The 22,074-nt window shown below is 41.7% G+C and overlaps 2 protein-coding genes across 2 annotated transcripts; both read right to left on the bottom strand.

Annotated features, from left to right (window-relative positions):
* Positions 1–1,681: 1,681 nt before the first annotated feature.
* Positions 1,682–3,161, bottom strand: LOC311132277 (bolA-like protein 2). The gene is made up of 3 exons (XM_084165510.1): positions 3,002–3,161; positions 2,044–2,141; positions 1,682–1,960 (listed from the first exon to the last, which is right to left on the bottom strand). Exons 1-3 carry the CDS (start codon positions 3,062–3,064, stop codon positions 1,861–1,863), a joined length of 261 nt encoding a protein of 86 aa, XP_084021636.1. The 5' UTR covers positions 3,065–3,161; the 3' UTR covers positions 1,682–1,860.
* Positions 3,162–10,528: 7,367 nt separating this feature from the next.
* On the bottom strand, positions 10,529–16,840 carry cd68 (CD68 molecule). The gene is made up of 6 exons (XM_084166521.1): positions 16,586–16,840; positions 14,690–15,243; positions 14,242–14,358; positions 13,218–13,287; positions 12,364–12,549; positions 10,529–11,947 (listed from the first exon to the last, which is right to left on the bottom strand). The coding sequence occupies exons 1-6, from the start codon at positions 16,632–16,634 to the stop codon at positions 11,805–11,807; spliced, it is 1,119 nt and encodes a 372-aa protein (XP_084022647.1). The 5' UTR covers positions 16,635–16,840; the 3' UTR covers positions 10,529–11,804.
* Positions 16,841–22,074: the final 5,234 nt, after the last annotated feature.

Genomic DNA, 22,074 nt, shown 5'->3' with positions numbered 1-22,074 from the left:
TTTTACCCATAGGGCAATCCTCACCCTTCCTCAAACAGACGTACACTCTTAGAAAAAAAGGGTTCCAAAGGGGTTCTTCGGCCCTGGAGGGGCCAAAGGGTTCTACCTGGAACCAAAAAGGGTTCTTCAAAGGGTTCTCCTATGGGGACAGCCGAAGAACCCTCTTAGGTTCTAGATAGCACCTTTTTTTCTAAGAATGTAGCAGAATTCATGATCAAAGAGTGGGCACACAAGATACATAAAAAAAAAGGATACTTGCACCCTTCTGCCGTGTGTTTGATGAGACAGTAGCATGGGAACAGGCATGAAGACCTGGCAGCCCAGAACAGAGCTGTGAGGGTTGATCACTGTCCCACAGGTCAGCAGGGTGGCTACCAGCCCACAGGACCGGCAGGAACAGCACAAGTAGTGAGATCTGGGCACTGGGGGCGAAGTGGCTGGGCTGGCCAGCGGACGTCTGAGGATGTGGGCGCAGGCTGGGTGGCGCTAGAACAGAGGGGAGATGTTTAAATGTTTACAAATAATTACATAGTAATTTATTAATCTATTGTGGCAAATTCGTGGGGTAGCCCCGACCGGACTCAAACCCAGGTCCAGTGACTGTCAAGCCTACCTTTACCGTTACGCCAAGAGGTCCGAACCCCTTGACGAGGTCGCTAGGTGTTAAGGTCGCTACAATATACACTTGATGAGCAAACACCCACTGATAATGCAATGCCTAATGCTTAATAACAGGTCTGCCTTATGAGCATTTTGAAAATGCAAACTGCAATCATTTCCATTTGGTTACGTTTATGGTCAGATACACATTTTGAATAAGGACCTTAAAAAAGCCATAGCACTGCCTAGACCAGTACTCCCAACAGCACACATTTCTGTTGTAGCAAACACCTGATTCCACTTGCAAAGGGCTTGACGATTAGTTGGCAAGTAGAATCAGGTGTCCGAGACCACGACAAAAATATGTACTGTTGGGGGAACTGGAGGACCAGAGTTGGCTGATACAATTTCAATTGCGGGGGAAAACTACCTGATAATATTTATTATATTCCCTTTTGGCGAGTCTGACTGATGTTCCAGTTCAGAGCAGGACTGTAGGTTGTTAATTTGGTATGCAAAATCAATTGCTGCTCACTCACTACACATGAAGAGCCAGTGCACTTGCACACTCTCTGTTCTAGTGCTTTGTACAACAGAGTCATATGATCAATATTCAAAGCTGTGCCAGTCCATTTTATTCAGTTACACTTGATCTCACACTTCTTGGAAAGGATTTTCATTTGTGTTTTCCAGTGTGAAAAGCAATTTCCTTGAATCTAGTCAAGGAATAGTCATTCATTGTTACAACCAAACAAACACAGTGATGATTCGTTCAAGTAATACAATTTTATTTTTGACCTGCTCACCTTCTTGTATTTTTCAGGAAGATCTTGAATGATTTGGTCAACCCTGGTATCCAGAGCAGTTCGCTCAGTGCTAGCCCCTTGCTTGTTAGACATTATTTGCCATCTACTCTGATTACAATCCTTGACATTTCTTGTGACAGTCTTTCTGTCTGTTCCACGCTATGTGTTGTCCCATTCATAATGACATCTTGGTATAGCCTGTAATGTCGGTAATCACGTACCTCCACAACCAAAACTGAAAGTTCATTCTTTAGTGCACTCGTTCAACCAATAAGGAAGTCTGAACATTATTGTTTTTATTGTCACCATATTTACTATTTCATTTCAGTTTGCATCATTGACTTAAATGAAATATGTCAGGTGTGGAGGTCAACATTGTGTGAGCATATGTTTCTTATTTACAAATAATAAGGGGTGAAGTGACTGAATATGGAAGTCAAAGTGTGTGTCTTCATCACTGTGCTTTCTGTTTCTCCCACTGTTCTGGAGTCAGCGTCTTCTGTTCAAAGGCGTGGATCTCTTTCAGCTCTTCTGCCAGGCAGGTGTTCACCATCCTGACGAACAAAAAATCAGAAACAAGAGTATGTCATAACCCATATCAGCTCTGCCTGCCCACCGTGTACTTCACTTAGCCTACCTGTGTCTCGCCAGCAGTGGTTTCCCCTCAAACTGGGTCGACACTATTAGAACTTTAAAGCTGGCAGCACATCGGTTAGGGGACGTGTCTTCGACCTCCTGTCAAAACAAAGCCGGTAGAACAGGTCATTGGTGAGGTCATACCACAGCCCCTGGGGGTGCATGCTTTTGCTCCAATCCAAACACATCTACAAACGATCATGGTCCAAACACACCAAGACAGTTGTGAAGAGGGCACGACAACACCTTTTCCCCCTCAGGAAACTGAAAAGATTTGGCATGGGTCCCCAGATCCTCAAAAAAGTTATACAGCTGCACCATCAAGAGCATCCTGACCGGTTGCGTCACCACCTGGTATGGCAACTGCTCAGCATCTGACCGTAGGGCGCTACAGAATATAGTGCGTACGGCCCAGTACATCACTGGGGCCAAGCTTTCTGCCATCCAGGACCTATATACTAGGCGGTGTCAGAGGAAAGGCCAAAAATTGGCAAAGACTCCAGTCACCCAAGTCATAGACTGTTCTCTCTGCTACCGCACGGCAAGCGGTACCGGAGCGCCAAGTCTAGGACCAAAAGGCTCCTTAACAGCTTCTACCCCCAAGCCATAAGACTGCTCAACAAGTTATCAAATGGCCACCCAGACTGTTTACATTGACTCCCCCCTCAATTTGTTTTTACACTGCTGCTACCTGCTGTCTATTATCTATGCATAGTCACTTTACCCCTACCTACATGTACAAATTACCTCGACTAACCTGTGAGCAATTGATTAGTAGAATCAGGCTAGAGTGTGCCAAAGCTTGAACACCCAGTAGCTCTCCAGGAGGAGTGTAAATGTTAAATATAAAATGACCAACATAGATATGGCTAACGTAGCCCACTAACGTCATTGGGGAGGGGGGGGGGCAGCATACGTGTGTTTGCATTCATTGGAGAATGGGGAAACATGATACATACCACATGCATCGCTCCGATCTCCTTGATTAGTTTGTCACGAATGTGATCTGTTGTTACAGCCATACTTTTGCAAACAAGGCACCCACTGTTGTCCCTTTACGATCCAAAACGTTACGGTGGGTTCTTTCGTTTCACAGATAACGAAAGGAGGTCTACTACTGGTGAATGTATTGAGAGGCGGAATTAGATACTCAGGAAATATGAACGTATCCAATCATAACTATGGAGTCAGAACTTCTAACCAACCAGATGCTTGCTTTATATCATACTAGGCGGGATGAATATTTTTACACCAATGACCATTAGAATTTGCCAATCTCAGAGTTACCAATCAAATGCGAGATGTGGGGATGGTCCTTCTTTTACGATCCTGTTACATTTTTTGCCTGAACAAAATATGAAATAATAACGTTTCTCTTCATGTACCCCCTCACATGACCTAGATACAAAATTGGGCGATTTTAGATGTTTTTCGTAAATGCACATTTTGAAATGTATAAATGTTATGTGTGCTTTGAAAAAAGTATTTATATAGGCACTAGGTTAAACATCTATTAATTTGAAACGTAGAAAACGTTTTGTTAACAACACATTTTTCTCATGAGGAACCACTGAGGTAAAACTGAGGGTTTCCACCACTTCCGAATTCGCCAGACGAAGTCCCGCCCCCATTCATTTTCAACGGAAGCACGTGGAACAATGCGCAGGGGGTTGTGGGATGGTGAGCGGTGCCAACCTTGTTAGGGTGCGCGGAAGAAAAAGTTCAGCTCTGCTCTATTTTATGGAAATTGTACTCGGCAACCGTTGAGGAGCAGATGTTTGCTTGAAAATCTTCAGTTCATGAAACATAGTTCCACCTGTCATTATTATTATTTTTTTTTTCACCTTTATTTAACCAGGTAAGCCAGTTGAAAACAGGTTCTCATTTACAACTGCGACCTGGCAGTTGCAAATGTTCCAGGCAAGCACAACCTAAAAAATGTGAGGAAAGCAAAATCATCACAGTGTCTGGTTTTCCAATTCTAGATGATTTTGCATTGCTAGAATACAGAGACAAAATCATAAGGTCAATGGCACGGAGGAGGATTGCAGAGATTGATGGTGGGTGAAGGGAAATTTGCACCACAGTGTTTGCTTGTGCTGCTAGCTAGCTATGAACATCAAGCAACCTCAACCTCAAAACTGTGATCAAAGCCACCATTTGTGAATGTGTTGAGTAAATTAAACTGTGAAATTTGCCCACCAAAGGATATAAATCACCAGTAACGTGCATTATAACATTATAAATGATAAACTAAGCATGAATTTCCCATGTAATATGCTACCAATTGGATTATGGTATTTTAACATTATGATTATCGTATTATAGCTTATGGCTCTTTCATTATACTGGTGTCATGGCATTGATGATTATAGCTCACTTCCTGGAAAATACATAGGCCTACATGCACATGGATTGGTACTTTGGGTAAAGGAAATAGTGGCTTTGCAAATATATCTTTATTCACCATCAACATCAACATCTCTGCAATCCTCCTCCTCCGTGCCATTGACCTTATGATTTTGTCTCTGTATTCTAGCAATGCAAAATCATATAGAATTGGAAAACCAGACACTGTGATGATTTTGCTTTCCTCACATTTTTTTGGGTTGTGCTTGCCTGGAACTAATGACAGGTGGAACTATGTTTCATGAACTGAAGATTTTCAAGCAAACATCTGCTCCTCAACGGTGGCCGCGTACAATTTCCATAAAATAGAGCAGAGCTGAACTTTTTCTACCGCGCCCCCTAAATGAGGTAGAATTACAACGCTCCCCACGCCACATTATTTTCCTTTTTGACATTTTTTAATTTGCCTACACATTGCCTGATCCTTATTTTCATGTACAGAAGTGTGCCTAGAATACAAGGGTTGGATTTGAACTAAACAATTTCATGTCAGAAAAATAATGTAGAAAATCTGGTTTATGATTAAAACAGAGAGGAAGAGAAAGAGATAGAGAGAGACTAAGTCAGCTGGTCCTGGGGCTCTGTTCACAAACACAAACAGATCCCACACAGCCCCAGGACAACAACAACAACAACACAATTAGACCCAACCAAATCATGAGAAAACAAAAAGAGAATTACTTGACACATTGGAAAGAACAAACAAAAAAACAGAGCAAACTAGAATGCTATTTGGCCCTAAACAGAGAGTACACAGTGGCAGAATACCTGACCACTGTGACTGACCCAAACTTAAGGAAAGCGTTGACTATGTACAGACTCAGTGAGCATAGCCTTGCTATTGAGGAAGGCCGCCGTAGGCAGACCTGGCTCTCAAGAGAAGACAGGCTATGTGCACACTGCCCACAAAATGAGGTGGAAACTGAGCTGCACTTCCTAACCTCCTGCCAAATGTATGACCATATTAGAGACATATATTTCCCTCAGATTACAGAGATCCACAAAGAATTTGAAAACTAACCCAATTTTGATAAACTCCCTTATCTACTGGGTGAAAAACCACAGTGTGCCATCACAGCAGCAAGATTTGTGACCTGTTGCCACAAGAAAAGGGCAACCAGTGAAGAACAAACACCACTGTAAATACAACCCATAGTTATGTTTATTTATTTTCCCATTTGTACTTTAACTATTTGCACATTGTTACAACACTGTATATAGACATAATATGACATTTGAAATGTCTTTATTCTTTTGGAACTTCTGAGTGTAATGTTTACTGTTGATATTTATTGTTTATTATCTACTTCACTTGCTTTGGCAATGTTAACATATGTTTCCTAAGCCAATAAAGCCCTAAAATTGAATTGAATTGAATTGAGAGAGAGAGAGAGAGAGGGAGAGAGAGAGAGAGAGAGAGAGAGAGAGAGAGAGGGAGAGAGAGAGAGAGAGAGGGAGAGAGAGACAGAGAGAGAGAGAGACCCAACTCGGCGGAAAATCTGTCTCCCTCCAGCAAGTGGCGCTTTTTCTTTTTTTTTCTTCTTTTTTTTCGATCTGAGAGACCTATGGTGAGAGTTAATTTTCAAAAGGTCAGGATTCCTGCAGGAAAGATTCAGAACATTTTAATGGTTCATTTTAACTTGATTAAATCAGGTCAGTTAATTAATTTAGAACCAATTCATAATTGAATACAACATCAGTAGTTTATTAAAATAGCCTAGCCTTATTCTGTAGGGAATTTATGTAGATTTAGTTAGGTGTCACGCCCTGACCTTAGAGATCACCTGTATTCTCTGTTTGGTTAGGTCAGGGTGTGATTTGGATACATTCTAGTGTATCTATTTCTATGTTGGCCGGGTGTGGTTCCCAATCAGAGGCAGCTGTCGATCGTTGTCTCTGATTGGGGATCATACTTAGGCAGCCATTTTGCCTACCTTTCGTTGTGGGATCTTGTTTATGTTTCGGCTTGTTGCCGTTAGCCTTTAGAACTTCACGGTCAGTTGCTTTTGTTATTTTGTCAAGTGTTTATTTAATAAATTAAACATGTACGCATACCACGCTGCACCTTGGTCCGATCCTTTATACAACGAACGTGACATTAGGTTTCTTAGAATATGTGGAATGGTATCAAGGACATCAAATACATGGTTTGATGCCATTCCAGTCGCGCTGTTTCAGTCATAATTATGAGCCGCCCTCCCTCAGCAGCCTCCACTGGCCTATACACCATAAATATATAAATACATGTATACCATAAATGCATCTAGGCAATAGGCTATGCAGTAAACCTTAAGAAAAGTTATTTGTTAGGGTTTATTTTCATTTGTTTGCAATTATTTTTGCAGCCCACATTACTGGGCGCCTAGTTGTCTCCTTTTATGTGCTACAGCGTTGGCTGTTTATTAAATAGACTATAGGATATCTTTGCAGCAATTCTATGGATGTGGAAGGTCAATTGTTTCCGTATTGCATTAGATGAGTTTAATTCAACCGACTAGGCTGCATAATTCCTTTTAAATGTCCTGATAAAGTTGTATTGTCCGTCATGTCCGCCCTCTAGTAAGAGAGATTTGATCCTGGCAAAGGCACATAGCCTAACATAAGACATTTTATTCCATAATCGTAAATCTTATTCCTAGAACCCCAGGATGTTTCGAGTCCACACGAACACATGAATACATTTTAATATACAGTATAATTCAATTTAATATTATAATATTGTGTAATAGTTCACAATAACTTTAGCATGTCTGATATGAGTGTTAGAGAACATTATTATGATATGTAAAACATACAACACATATTTGAAACTATACCGGAATATAAAGGTGAACTCATATTAGACTTTTCCTTGTGAAAAATACACGTTTTTTAATTACTCAAAAAGACACACCATTTTGCTCTTAGCAGTCAGATATGACATGTAATCATATACAATATTGCAGTCAACGGAAGTAAAGGACATGTTTCTGCTGGTTGATTAGTTGGTTGGATCTTGACTTGATCTGACCTTACAGGCTACCGTACTATTATATTATTATATTTCCTCATTGAGCAGGAGTTACTTGGACTGTGATCACAGGCTGAAAGAGAAATCACACGCTCAGATAGCAGGTTTTAATCAGCAAGTTGTAACATAGGCCTACAGTAACTGCTAATGCAAATCTATTTGGTATCTGCTCAAATACCTGATCAAATAGGCCAGTCAACTCATCTAGACACACCATATAGGACCAGTATTTGTGGGTTTTCAGACAAAACTGAAACCGGGACCTGGTCAAGCCGGTTTTTTAAAACTCCAACCAAACGTAGCTTTTCCAGCAAGGCTAATGTCTATTCTTCATGTCATATTTCTATGTTGACACTGACCTTTCTGGCAGCCGGGGAGCAACACCTTGCAGCAGTAGCTTCCAGCGTGACGGAGATAGAGGCGAGAGCAACCTGTACCAGAACCCACTCAGCAAAGAAGTGCACATCAAATCCTGTTGACTAAGATCATGGCATTGTGTATTTTGTTTTATAATCCCCAAAAATGTAATGTAACATTTAATAGAACGTTCTCAGCCCTCTGTCAACATCCCCAGGTTGGACATCTCCTTCCCCCATCTGCATTTACATATAATTATATCCAACACATTGACATACTGTCTGTACATACTCAACATGAGTCAATTACACTTTTTGAGTGAATGACACCATTGTGATGTGTGACGTGTGACTTCCCAGCAGAAATCAGGGAAGTTGTAAGGTTTTTAAATGTTTGACACTGAAAGGACCAAGTTGAACACTGATGCTACACTGGCCACTACATGTATCCCCAGACAGGCCTTCAGCTGCAATGATGAGAGGAGAGGAGAGGAGAGGAGAGGAGAGGAGAGGAGAGGAGAGGAGAGGAGAGGAGAGGAGAGGAGAGGAGAGGAGAGGAGAGGAGAGGAGAGGAGAGGAGAGGAGAGGAGAGGAGAGGAGAGGAGAGGTGGGAGGAGGAGAGGAGAGGAGAGGGGAGGAGGAGGGGAGAGGAGAGGAGAGAGGAGATGAGGGGGAGGAGGGGAGAGGAGGGGAGGGGAGGGGAGAGGAGAGGGGGAGGAGGAGGAGGGGAGGAGAGGAGGGAGGAGAAGGGGGAGGAGAGGAGGAGGAGGAGGGGGAGAGGAGAGGAGAGGGGGAGGAGAGGAGGGGGAGATGAGAGGAGAGGAGAGGAGAGGAAGAGAGGAGAGGAGAGGAGAGGAGGGGCACGTGCACAGAAGGAACTCACAAACAGGGAGTCGATGATGAGTGGGAGAATCTATCCTGATGCTGTTAATGAGAAAGACACTGAAAGCTGATGTGGAAAACACTGAGAGCAATCTGAGTTATCTGAGCAGACGAGGAACATATCAATATTTAGGATTATAATCCATTACATAGGACACAACAGATTTACACTTGTATTTTCTCAGGATTTCTTCCATATGCACACAACTGGCACTATACACTGTAAACCCCAATGTGCTGTCATTACTCAAAACTTTTAAAGGAAACCCATTGCACTTCATATATCGGAGTACAGTTACTTAAAGTGATTTTGTAGTCATTACTCAAACCGATAGAGTCACGGTGACCCTGTAGGGGGTCCAGATTTCAGCTGTATCAGCTTGAAAGTGTTGAGTAACGCCCCCACTAAACCACGCCTCCAATATAATTTCCCAGTGTGCCCTGCCTTCGAGTGAATTGTAGAGTTACCACCCATGACTGGATTTGTTAGTGACAGAGACGTTGATCGTTCAGTCACCAAGTAAGTTCAAAGGCGAATGTTAGAATTATAATTAAACAATTTTTGACAATACTTTTCATATCTCATAAGGCCTTATTTAAAGCCTAGCTTTACTCTAAAACAGTGGCCTGAAACTCCTGGTTTACAGGCCACATCAGGCCCTGCAAGTAGGGGTTGCAAAATTCCAGCAACTTTCCCAAAATTACCAGATTAAAAAAATTTAAAATAAATCCTGATTGAATGATTTCCGGAAAACCTAGGAAATTACCTGGAAAGTGATGTGTAATTCCTATTGGAATCCAGCCAGAGTTAGGATATCCAACAGTTGACATTTTTATTAACCCGCAACGTGCATTCACAATGACTGCCAGGGTCAGGTCCGTGTGAGGAGACTACCTAAATTGGACCAACCATCTCACTAAACTATTGGATCAATTTAGAGAAATGTATGTTATTTATCTTTGTGTAGCATAAGATTAATCAATTAATCACACAATGCATTCGGAAAGTATTCAGACCCCTTTACTTTTTCCACATTTTGTTATGTTACAGCCGTATTCTAAAATTGATTAAATTATTTATTTTCCTCATCAATCTACACACAATACCCCATAATGACAAAGCGAAAACAGGTTGTTAGACATTTTTGCTAATTTATAAAAAAAATAAAAAAATAAACGGACATATCACATTATATCACATATCCCCATGATGTCTGTACAGGCGCGCACTTCTCCCCACATTATAAAATATAATATGTTTTTCTCTGAGACCAGGTTGCCCCATGATATTGATCTGTGTGTTGTGTCATAGGCTACGTGGTGGGATGGGCAACTTTGATGGGGGTGGGGGGGCAACAACAAATCTGAACTCATCATGAGGAGTTGATAACAAGTTTAGATAGCTGGCCGCTAAACTAACTTTGCAATCTAAAAAATGTTAGCTGACGTGGGCTAATTGAGTGACTATCAGTGACGGACACGACAAGAGAAATACTGCTGATGCACAAACACATTTCTAAATTGCATCTTGTGTATCCTACTATTCAAACTTGCAACAGTAAGTTGAGACCCCGACTGAGTTCCTAAAAAATAAAAAGGGGGAAATTGATCCGAGGGCCTTCAAAGGTGGGGCTGCGGGGCTGCCAGTTGTCCATCCCTGATCTACGTGGTGAGAGAATAGGATGAACTTCAATAACTATATCAGCGTTTATACAATAAAACATTCCCACAATGAATATATTCCAAATAACTTGAATGCCTGAATTAAAAGCCCCTATATCTTTAGTGTTTTGCCAGATTCAATACTCCAAATAAACTCAAAAACCACATTGACAAATTATTAAAACTTTATTTGGGATGATTTCATTTGTCACAATTTTTTCAAGATGATACCATGGCACATAATTACATGTAAACATAGCATAATACATTTGTCCTAAATGAAACTAAAATAATTGTCATCTAGGCCATAATCAACATTAGGAACCTGTAACTGTGGCAACATAGAACAGTAATAATATGTTATAAAAGTTTTCAAATTTAGATGAGACAGAACTTGTTCAATGTGCTTTCTGGTCCCAAATGTAATTCCTTATAGTGCAATTTGCCCCAGAGTCTTAAATATTTTATCCCTTTTTTCATCCTCATGATTGGCAGGTTTAGGTCATCTGATTCTATATCCGTGGTTAAAGGCAACTTTTACCTCAAGCTATCTGACCACTGTCAAAGTTGGGAAGTTAAACAATCCGTGGTCCTGCAATTTTATACGGTTGTCACATTCGACTAATATGTTATAAAAATAATAAAAAATTATCACTATGTTTACATACCAAATTATTACTACTTCATGGGGGAAACAGTAACTACAAATAATGATTAACAAAAGGCTTGACACAAATAGAATAGACAAGTAATTTAAAACACAAATTGACATTTACATTCAAAAGCATGCCTCTCTTTTACAAAACTTTACTTTTAAAACCTGAAACATTCCCTTTGACTAACCGAGTGGCATACCAAAAAAAAAAGGCCCCATAATATCCCCATCTAGTTTATGATTCAGAAATCAATTAGCCTAACAGTCTGTTCTAAAGGTTGAGGGCGGCAGTAGAAACACAAAGAAATGAATAATACGAAAGAATCGAGACGGCGTAGCTTCAAAATCCAGCTATAGCAGAAGGCACACTGTGAAATATTGCACTGAATGTTCTGCAATAAGAGGCAACACAAATATAGACACAATGGTTGATGGTTTGACGAACACTGGATGTCGCAGTAGTACACAAAATCCTCAGCAGCCCAAGAGTTCAGAGTGAGTATATTCAAAGTCAGTATATTTTAATCCTAGTATCTGATCCATTAAGTTGTATCCACCTCAATTAATTAATGTACAAATCAACAAAATGGAACTACCGGTATACAACGCTGAAATATTCCCTCATCTCATCCATTTAGTTAGTTTTTGTGTGAGCGGTACAGTTAGTTGATGTGAGCAGTTGTGGTTACAGTTGTTAACAGTTAACAGCAAGTGACAAAAACAAAGATGGTGGGTGGATTTAGACTGAGAGCTGATACAGTATGCCCTTTGACCCCCTGAGTGGCTCTTCAGATGGACTGGTAGCCATCTGCTCTTTTCCGTCTGCTCAGGAGATAGGCCACCACCACAATGATGATCAGGATAAGGAGGACTATCCCGACAGCAATGGCCACGCGGTAGTCAGCGGGTCTGTCGGCGGGGCAGGGGTCAGCTGAAATGCAGAACAACTGGGTTTAGGGTCAGAGCTAAGGCTGGATGGAATCTGCAGGCGACGTTTTCTGCATCACTAACTATACGCGTGTCAGTCTACATATCTAATCTAGGCAACTGAAGCTATTAATTCATTGTTTGAGTATTTGGATTGGTTTTATTTGTCTGGATTGGTTTTATTTGTCTGGATTGGTTTGGGTGAATCAACCACTGAGGACCAAGGAGGAACAATGATATGAACAGATGAAACATGTTTTGTTTTGTTTTTGTAGTAATCTAAAATCTCTAAACACATACCGTCAATGCAAAACGTCAAAAAAGCCTTCAGAGCACGTTTAACCGTTTTGCCCTAGAGTTTAGTATGTTCAACATTGCAATGCGTGTTAGTACATCATTGCTATGTAATGGGATACATACATGTGCCGAAGTCCCATTCCTTGGTGATGTTGAAGGCCTGCATCCTGTCCTGGGTGACATCCAGATAGAGCCCTTTTCCCATGAAAACGGATTCGCTCTTGCAGGAGTAGGAGTGGCCAACCTTAGCGAGGAAGAGATCCAGTGACCCATTTTTGGCGGTGTAAGGTAGAGACATTTTTCCGTTCCCTGCAGCATAAAAATAAACACCAATCAAACATCACCACCACATATTTATCATTTCGTCTCCAACCACAAGGAAGTGTTGGTGAAAAAACCAGTCACACTTGTTAGTCTACATAGCATTAAAAGGTGTTTGTTTATTCTGGGAACAGGTGCACTACTGTAAATTCCCTATTGAAAGATAAGTGTGTTTTATTATAAGTGTGAATTATTATGTGGATTATAATTAATGGACACTTTTGTTGGGGTTGATACATTTTTCATTAGGGCAAATCAAGTCTGAAATTTCAAAGTGTAAATTACAAACGTTAGAAGCATTTAAAAAACTCAAATCCAATACAAGTTTGTGTTTCCTGCTTTGCAGGAAAAATCTAATCAACAAAATGGTGATCAAATTAAGATCCGTAGATGTGTTGGTTGTTAAGCAAACCCGTGTTAATATTTACCATTTATCTTACACAATCCCTTCCAGAGACTGACATATCAACACAAACAGGCAACTGATGTGGGACCATGAAAAAGTCCAAAGTGTCAACCATGACAGGAAAACACATTTACTGTGTGAATAACACTGGCTAGGGATAATACGTTTGTGGTCCTTTAATATGTGGTCCACTGCATTGACAGAAAGGTTGGTACAAGAATCCTGGTGACCAGATGACATATACATTTACCTCCAGGTGTTAAGGGGTAGGAAAGATTGAAAGAGACAGTGTCGACATAGACAGCGTTTTGGGTGGTGTTCTGAAAAAGACAAGACAAAGGTTTACTTTTCACACACACAAGGAATCACCCGAATCAAAAGTTTGCATTGTGTCACAATGGCATTAAAGCAATGTTTACTCTCCCATAATGTACCTTACGACCCTCCTAGTAATATCAAACAATAGAATGCTAAAACAACATAACAATATGATTTCACAGTTCCACTAGACAGTAGCTAATGAGGTCACAATGTTGCAATTCAACTCAGTACACTAATTCATCACTTTTTCCCACACAAGGTTGCTAAAGTTTCCGTAACGAGACGTAAAAATATGTATTTTGTCACACTAGTTCCCCTTTGCAAGCTAATGTTCCCTTTTGAACACAGTCAAACAATTTGGCGATTGATCATAACTCTGGCGGTGCAGTTTACTGTGGTGCTCGATACACAGGATGTGAAAGTGATGTGAAAAGGCGAGCTTTATCTAACGTAAGGGCCACTTGACCCGACTAGGAAAAACTTGGGTTTCATATGTGGCATATATAGATATAGGGCCCAGAGTTTGTCCAGGTCCAGTCCAAATGCAAGGAAACCCTCCTGGCCCTTTGATCCAATACTTAAAAAACACTGGCACATATAGAATATCCTCATTTTCATGCATCCCCATACACAAATAACCTTTATTCAACATTTTACAGACAGTGTTCTATTAATCATTATAGACCTCCACAAATGTAATAAAGGGCCGACAAACAGAAGGCTAATCTCTAAACACGTTGTAAACCTGGATCGTATTCATTAAGGCACACAGTTGTAAAAACGTTTTCCAACGGAAAGCAAAAATGAACAATTTCTTTATTGGACAAGTTCAGGTAGTCTCTCCCTGTTTCAGTATGTCTTCTTCTGTTTGGTGCCTAATGAATAATACCCTGGGGTGTTTGGGTCCTTTCCTCAGTGAATAGTGATGATGGGAGAATCGAAGCCTTTCTTACCTTATTAAACATGAAGGTGATGAAGCCCTCCTTGAACGTGAGGGTTAAGTTGGCCGTGGATTTCTCACAACCCCCTTCAACCTTGGTCATCCCTGGCTGAATGATGAATACTCCCGTCTGGAAAATGAACAGATAACATTAGTTGTACACACACAATGACGCGGAAACGGAACATTAACACACGGAGGTGGCTTATGGCCTAACACGTCAATAAAATGGAGGATGGTAAAAATATCCTGGACCTACAGTCCATCAACTGAAAGGTTTCTCAGTGGCTCGATACATGTAATAGACATGCAATAACTATGGTGAAACAGGGAATTTTTCAATGTTTTCTAAGACTCGTATGATGCACTTTCAAGTAAGCCTTAGTTGGCCCCAATTTCACCGTCAAATAATCAGCCAAGGTGTTCTTGGTATTTGTCATGAGGCGCACACTGTGCTATACCTTTCCAGTGTCTTCCACTCTGATCTGCAGAGCCACCTGAGCCATCAGACACAGACCCTTGTCCGACTTGAGGGTGTAGTTTCCCGCGGTCAGTTTAGCAGGAGGGGTGGGCTCCGGTTTTGGAGTGGGGGTAGTGGTGGGGGCAGCTGTGGTGGCATTGGCTGTTGTGGGAGCAGCTGTGGTGGCATTGGCTGTTGTGGGGGCAGGTGTGGTGGCATTGGCTGTTGTGGGGGCAGGTGTGGTGGCATTGGCTGTGGTGGGGGCAGGTGTGGTGGCATTGGCTGTGGTGGGGGCAGGTGTGGTGGCATTGGCTGTGGTGGGGGCAGGTGTGGTGGCATTGGCTGTGGTGGGGGCAGGTGTGGTGGCATTGGCTGTTGTGGTGGGGTCTGCAGTCGTAGTGAGTGTTGTAGTAGGAGCGGCTGTGGTGGTATTAGTCTTGGGTTCTGGGGTAGTGGGGGTGGTAGACGGTTTAGCGGTGCTGCCAAACTGAGATGGGGGGAAGATGCTTGCAGAAGGTTTGGATCTTTTGTTGACCTCTTGAGCAGATGACAGAGCTTCAGGGGGAGAAAGAAAGAACCAGAAGTGTAACTTTATTCTTGTTTGCTAATTAGATATTCTCCAGCATTATCATTAGGTGTAAATCAAATCATCTGAATTGAGGATTCCATAAACCAGGACTAATGGTGAAGTAACTTTTTCAAATCTTGATTTGGAGAATTAGGCGTTGGCTTTAGTCAATAGTCCATGAACCCTGCTCTACAACACGTGACTACACTCGTAGTAAGAAATGTGTAATCTAGAACCTAAACAGGTTCTTCGGCTGTCCCCATAGGATAACCCTTTTGGTTCCAGGTAGAACCCTTTTGGGTTCTATGTAGAACCCTTTCCACCGAGGGTTCTACCTGGAACCCAAAAGGGTTCTACCATGAGAACTGATGAAGAACCCTTTTGGAACCCTTTTTTCTAAGCGTGTAGTCTGAAACGTGGTATGGGTTTATCAGGAAGTGCAGAATAAAATATTTAAATGCCTTCCGTGTAGGCCGCAACAACAACTGACTTAATGCCGCGTTCACGTGCTACTCGGAACTCTAAGAAACTCGGAAATGTCAGACTTGCCTACTGGTTGTAGTTATACACGTGCCGCGTTTCATCCAGCTAGCAAGTCAGACATTTCCGAGTTTCCTAGTTCCAACTACAACGTGAACGCAGTATATATGTGGCCAATCAAATAATAAAAGGTGAACGATAAAGTAGATTACAACTAAGACATATATGGTTAACATCATACCAGAATGCATGATTACTAATTCTGTCCCTCCCCCAAATGTATTAAAATTATGATAATAATAAAAATTATTATTATATATATATATATTTTTGTACAAAAGTACATTCTGTGAAATCTCTGTCATAACGCGGCCGTAAAAGATAGGCAAATTTTTTGCCAAAACATAATAGAACGATCATCAGAATGAACTTTCATAACGATCTATTTTTAAAGACAAGAAATCGAAACTCACATGACCATACTTCAACTATGTCGTGGAAAACAAAACACACGGGCTACTACTCCGTAACGTGATCGGGGTATGGAATATGGCAAAATATATGGAAAGAAATAGCCTATTATACTCTTATTTATATTATAATCATCAGAAATAACACATGGTTATTGATTTGCAGGGAATTTAACATCAGAGAAAATAAAGCTTTTTCAACCTCTGAAACAGAAAAAAAAAGGTGGATCCCTTCTTATATAATCAAAGTAATGATCTAAAACCATATCATGACATTTTGGGGAATATTTTAGGTTTCTTAACCTGGAAACTTTCGGTTTGAGATGAGTAGCAGATTGACCAACAAATCTATTCTATTTAGGAAATTCGGGGAACTTACCTGAGACAATAGCGCAGAGTGTAAACACGAACAGAAGTACCTTCTTCATTTTGACTGCTTCTATTCTTCGCCTTTCAAACCAATATAATAGCCTACAATGTGTCTATCCAGACTATTTGTCCCGGAGATGTATGCTAGCCAGACACACGACTCCAGTAAAATTGAGAAATGTGTCGATCAGCAGCTGCGTAATACGAAGGAAACGAAACTGAACCAACAAGTTTGAGGAAGTTGGAACTATTCCACAGTCACTGCACAGACAGACCACGAGCGTTGAGGTAGATATTGCTCAATAAACTGATACGGTCCGTGCTATCCGGAATCCTTGGGACGTCCCATTTTACATTTCAACTTCAATGGGGTACATTGAAGTTGAAATGAAAAATGGTTAAGGTAAGGGTTAGGGTAGGGGTTAAAGTTAGGGTTAGGGTAGGGACGTCCCAAGGATCCATCATAGCAATGTTCAAAGTGATACAGTAGTAATAGGATATGAAGCAGAAAGTAATAAAACGAAAACTGGGCAAACATTATAGTTATTTATTTTAATTGTGGTAAGTACAAATTGTCCTTGACTCGTGTTTTGATGAAGACGGTGTGACATTGAGTTCTGAATTTGGATTGCATTATGTTAGATATAAACAAATCTATAATTTCGTGGACTTCAATAGGCAATATGTTTGGAAAGTCTCAACCACAGATCAAGTCTTGAGTTTGACAGCTGCTGGGGTCAAAATCATGTGACAAAAAAAAGAAAAACAGGAAATATTGTCATTACCTCTAAATGGCACGCACAGACACAGAGGAAAAAAATACACGTTCTCTCGCGAGACTTTCTTTGATAGCGTCTTCCTGGACTAAACGGGAATTGTATCTGTTTTGGCAACATGGCTTCTTCAGCGAAAAGAGGAGCAGTTGGAATGGGAGAAAATCCCGCTGAAAGTGATCGGAAGACGATGGTGATTCAGAAGAGAATGACAGCGGATCAGAAGAGAAAAGCAATGAAGAGGTCATTGTGGACTGTGAGGCCGAGGATAGAATAGACGCCGGAAGGGAAAGGAGGGGGGAAATTGAGTCCTTTGAGAAGGCAAGAAACAGATATTGGTCAGGAGAAATACAGTATTATCATAAGGAGACGTATACTTGGATGAATGAGGAGGAATGGAGGGGAAAAGAGAAGCAGAGGAGGTCTAAGAGAGGGAGGGAGGAAGACTGAGTTTGAGTCGGTAGAAAATGGCAGAAAAAGGGAGAAGGTTTGTTAAAGAAGAGTAGTAGGAAATGTAAGCAAAGTGAGCTGAAGACAGGAGTAGAAATGGAAGAGGGTGAAGTATCGGAGGTGGAAGGTGTGGTGAAGTGCTCGGAGCCAGAGGCTTGCACAGAGGGTCAGGATAAAGATGAGTCTGTGACAGTAGGTGTGAAGTTTTTGGAAAAAGTGGATCCTTGCCTTTTGGCTGATTCATTTGTGTATTCAAGATGGGTGAAAACAGCGTTGGGTATAGTGGAATCGGTGAGGGTAACCAGAAGTGGTCTAGTGATAATTGTTTGTGTTTCTGTTGGGCAGAGGGAGAAGGCGCTCAGAGATAAACAAATAAGGGAAAGAATTGTGAATTGTTTCGCTCTTAAGAAAAGGGCGCCATTGAGAGGAGTGATTACTGGAGTAGCAGTAAATGTAAAAGTTGACCAACTGAAGGAGAAGATTCCCGGTGTTTGTGATGCTCGTCGTTTGGTGCGACGTAAACAGGGTGGCGAGAGTGGGGAAACAGAAGATTCATTGTCTGTTCTTTTGCGTTTTGAAGTTGAGTCTTTGCCTGATAAAGTGAAGTTAGGATATATAAGTTATCCTGTGCGAGCTTATGTGCCGAGTACATTACGATGTTACAGGTGTCAAACTTATGGGCACGTGGCAGCAGTATGTAGGAGGGAGATTCCAAGGTGTGAGAAGTGTGCAGAAGGGCATGAGACTAAGGAGTGTGAAGCAGTGGGGAAAGTGGTGGTATGTACTAATTGTAGGGGTGGCCATGGGGCTGGGGATCAGACATGTCCAGTGCGAGAGAAGCAGGTTGAGGTTTCCAGGGTAAGAGTAGAGAAGAAATTGTCATATGCGGAGGCAGTGAAGAAAGTAGAGGAAGATGGGTCGGGGGGGGGGGGGAGTGGTGAGAGTAGGAGATATGTACCAGTACAGAGGGATAGGCAAGCAAGTGATATATGTTTCAGTAAGATTGGGGTTTTAGCGTTTACAGCAATGGTTATTAATTGTACTGCAGGGATGGAACGTAAGTCGAAGAAAATTGAGGTTGTGGTGGCAGCTGCAGAGAGATATTTGGGTGTGCGAGACTTGACAGCAGAAGAGTTACAGGGAGTGTTAAGTGGTGATGTTCCATCATTTCAGGTTGAGGGCATGAGGTAGGAGTGAGTATATTTAAATAGTGGAGAATAGTGGTGGGGTTAATTATTAGTTGTAGTGTTGAAGGTGTGAGTGTAGTGTTAGATGGTAGGATATTTCTTTGCTTTGTTTTATGTTATTTTTCAAGGAAAGATAAGGGAGTTGAACTCCAGTCTAGTAGGTGGCGGTAATGCAACAAATTGGATGCCAACCGCCGTTAAACCTCATTGAAGAAGAAGAAGACACAGACAGAGAGAGAGAGAGAGAGGGAGGGAGGGAGGGAGGGAGGGAGGGAGGGAGGGAGGGAGGGAGAAAGTAGTGTAGAAAACTACCCAAATTTTGTTTTTTGGCAACAACAAATTAAAGCCCTTTTAGAAAACTTCCTGGACAAAACATTCCACTGTAATAGTGAAGGTGTAAACTTGGCAGTAGAAAGCCTGAACAGTATATTTGACCTTTCAGCTTCCCTATCAAATCTAAAAATGTCAAGCAGACAACTTAAGAAAATTCAAAACATTGACAAATGGTTTGATGAAGAATGCAAAAACGTAAGAAAGAAATTGAGAAACCTATCCAACCAAAAACATAGAGACCCAGAAAAGCTGAGCTGTCACTATGGTGAATCACTAAACTAATACAGAAATACACTACGGAAAAAGAAGGAACAGCACCTCAGAAATCAGTTCAATGTAATTGAAGAATCCATAGACTCTAACCACTTCTGGGAAAATTGGAACACACTAAACAAACGACAGCACGAAGAGTTATCTATCCAAAACGGAGATGTGTGGATAAACCACTTCTCCAATCTTTTTGGCCCTATAACAAAGAACAAACAGCTAAAACATATACTTGATCAACTACAGCATCTTCCCCAATATTTGGAACTAAGGACTGATCACCCCAATCCACAAAAGGGGAGACAAATTTGACCCCAATAACTACCGTGGGATAGGCGTCAACAGCAACCTTGGGAAAATCCTCTGCATTATCACACCTCCCGAGTGGCGCAGTGGTCTAAGGCAGTGGTCTAAGGCATCCTGGTTCGAATCCAGGCTCTGTTGTAGCCGGCCGTGACCGGGAGACCCATGGGGCGGCGCACAATTGACCCAGCGTTGTCCAGGGTAGGGGAGGGAATGGCTGGCAGGGATGTAGAGCAAAGCGTTTGCAACCTTTGTGGGTTCGATTCCCCCGGGGGGCCAGTATGAAAAAAAAAATGTATGCACTCTGGATAAGAGCGTCTGCTAAATGACAAAAAAATGTAAAAAATAAATAATAAATAAATATGTAAATTAACAAAAGAGCTTTTGACTCAATTTGGCATGAGGGTCTTCTATACAAATTGATGGAAAGTGGTGTTTGGGGGAAGAACATACAACATTATAAAAAAACATACGACATAAAATCCATGTACACAAATGACAAGTGTGCAGTTAAAATTGGCAAAAAACACAAACATTTTTTTCCACAGGGCCGTGGGGTGAGACAGGGATGCAGCTTGTGCCCCATCCTCTTCAACAAATACAGTGCATTCGGAAAGTATTCAGACCACTTCCCCTTTTCTACATTTTGTTACGTTACAGCGTTATTCTAAAATGGATGAAATATTATTTCCCCCTCATCAATCTATACACAATACCCCATAATGACAAAGCGAAAAAAGGTTTTTAGAAATGTTTGCTAATGTATAAAAAAAAAAAACAGATACCTTATTTACATAAGTATTCAGACCCTTTGCTATGAGACTCGAAATTGAGCTCAGGTGCATCCTGTTTGCATGGATCATCCTTGAGATGTTTCTACAACTTGATTGAATTCCACCTGTGGTAAATTCAATTGAATGGACATGATTTGGAAAGGCACACACCTGTCTATATAAGTTCCCACATTTGACAGTGCATGTCAGAGAAAAAAACAACTCATGAGGTCAAAGGAATTGTCCGTAGAGCTCTGAGACAGGATTGTGTCGACACACATCTGGGGAAGGGTACCAAAAGATGTCTGCAGCATTGAAGGTCCCCAAGAACACAGGGCCCCCCATCATTCTTAAATGAAAGAAGTTTGGAACCACCAAGACTCTTCCTAGATTGGCCGCCCGGCCAAACTGAGCAATTGGGGGAGAAGGGCCTTGGTCAGGGAGGTGACCAAGAACCTGATGGTCACGCTAACAGAGCTCCAGAGTTCCTCTGTGGAGATGGGAGAACCTTCCAGAAGGGCAACCATCTCTGCAGCACTCCACCAATCAGACCTTTATTGTAGAGTGGCCAAACGGAAGCTACTCCTCAATAAAAAGCACATGACAGCCCGCTTGGAGTTTGCCAAAAGGCACTTAAAGGAGTCTCAGACCATCAGAAACAAGATTCTCTGGTCTGATGAAACCAAGATTGAACTCTTTGGCCTGAATGCCAAGCGTCACGTCTGGAGGAAACCTGGCACCATCCCTACGGTGAAGCATGGTGGTGGCAGCATCATGCTGTTAGGATGTTTTTCAGCGACAGGGACTGGGAGACTAGTCAGGATCGGGGGAAAGATGAACGGAGCAAAGTACAGAAAGATCCTTGATGAAAACCTGCTCCAGAGCACTCAGGACCTCAGACTGGGGCGAAGGTTCACCTTCCAACAGGACACCAACCCTAAGCACACAGCCAAGACAATGCAGGAGTGGCTTCGGGACAAGTCTCTGAATGTCCTTGAGTGGCCCAGCCAGAGCCCGGACTTGAACCCGATCGAACATCTCTGGAGAGACCTGAAAATAGCTGTGCAGCAACGCTCCCCATCCAACCTGACAGAGCTTGAGAGGATCTGCAGAGAAGCATGGGAGAAACTCCCCAAATACAGGTATGCCAAGCTTTAGCGTCTTACCCAAGAAGACTCAAGGCTGTAATCGCTGCCAAAGGTGCTTCAACAAAGTACTGAGTAAAGGGTCTGAATACTGATGTAAATGTGATATTTCCGTTTTTAATTTTTCAACATCCCAATTAGGTTCTGGCAAAAAATACTTGAATCGGTTATAGAACCCATTGCCCTTTATGGTTGTGAGGTCTGGGGTCTACTCACCAACCAAGAATTCACAAAATGGGACAAACACCAAATTGAGACTCTGCATGCA

The sequence above is a fragment of the Coregonus lavaretus genome, assembly GCF_964263955.1.
Source record: "Coregonus lavaretus genome assembly, chromosome: 7".
Taxonomy (NCBI): Eukaryota; Metazoa; Chordata; class Actinopteri; order Salmoniformes; family Salmonidae; genus Coregonus; species Coregonus lavaretus.
Note: the sequence above shows the minus strand (reverse complement) of the source record. Positions and strands in the feature narration are given on the sequence as shown.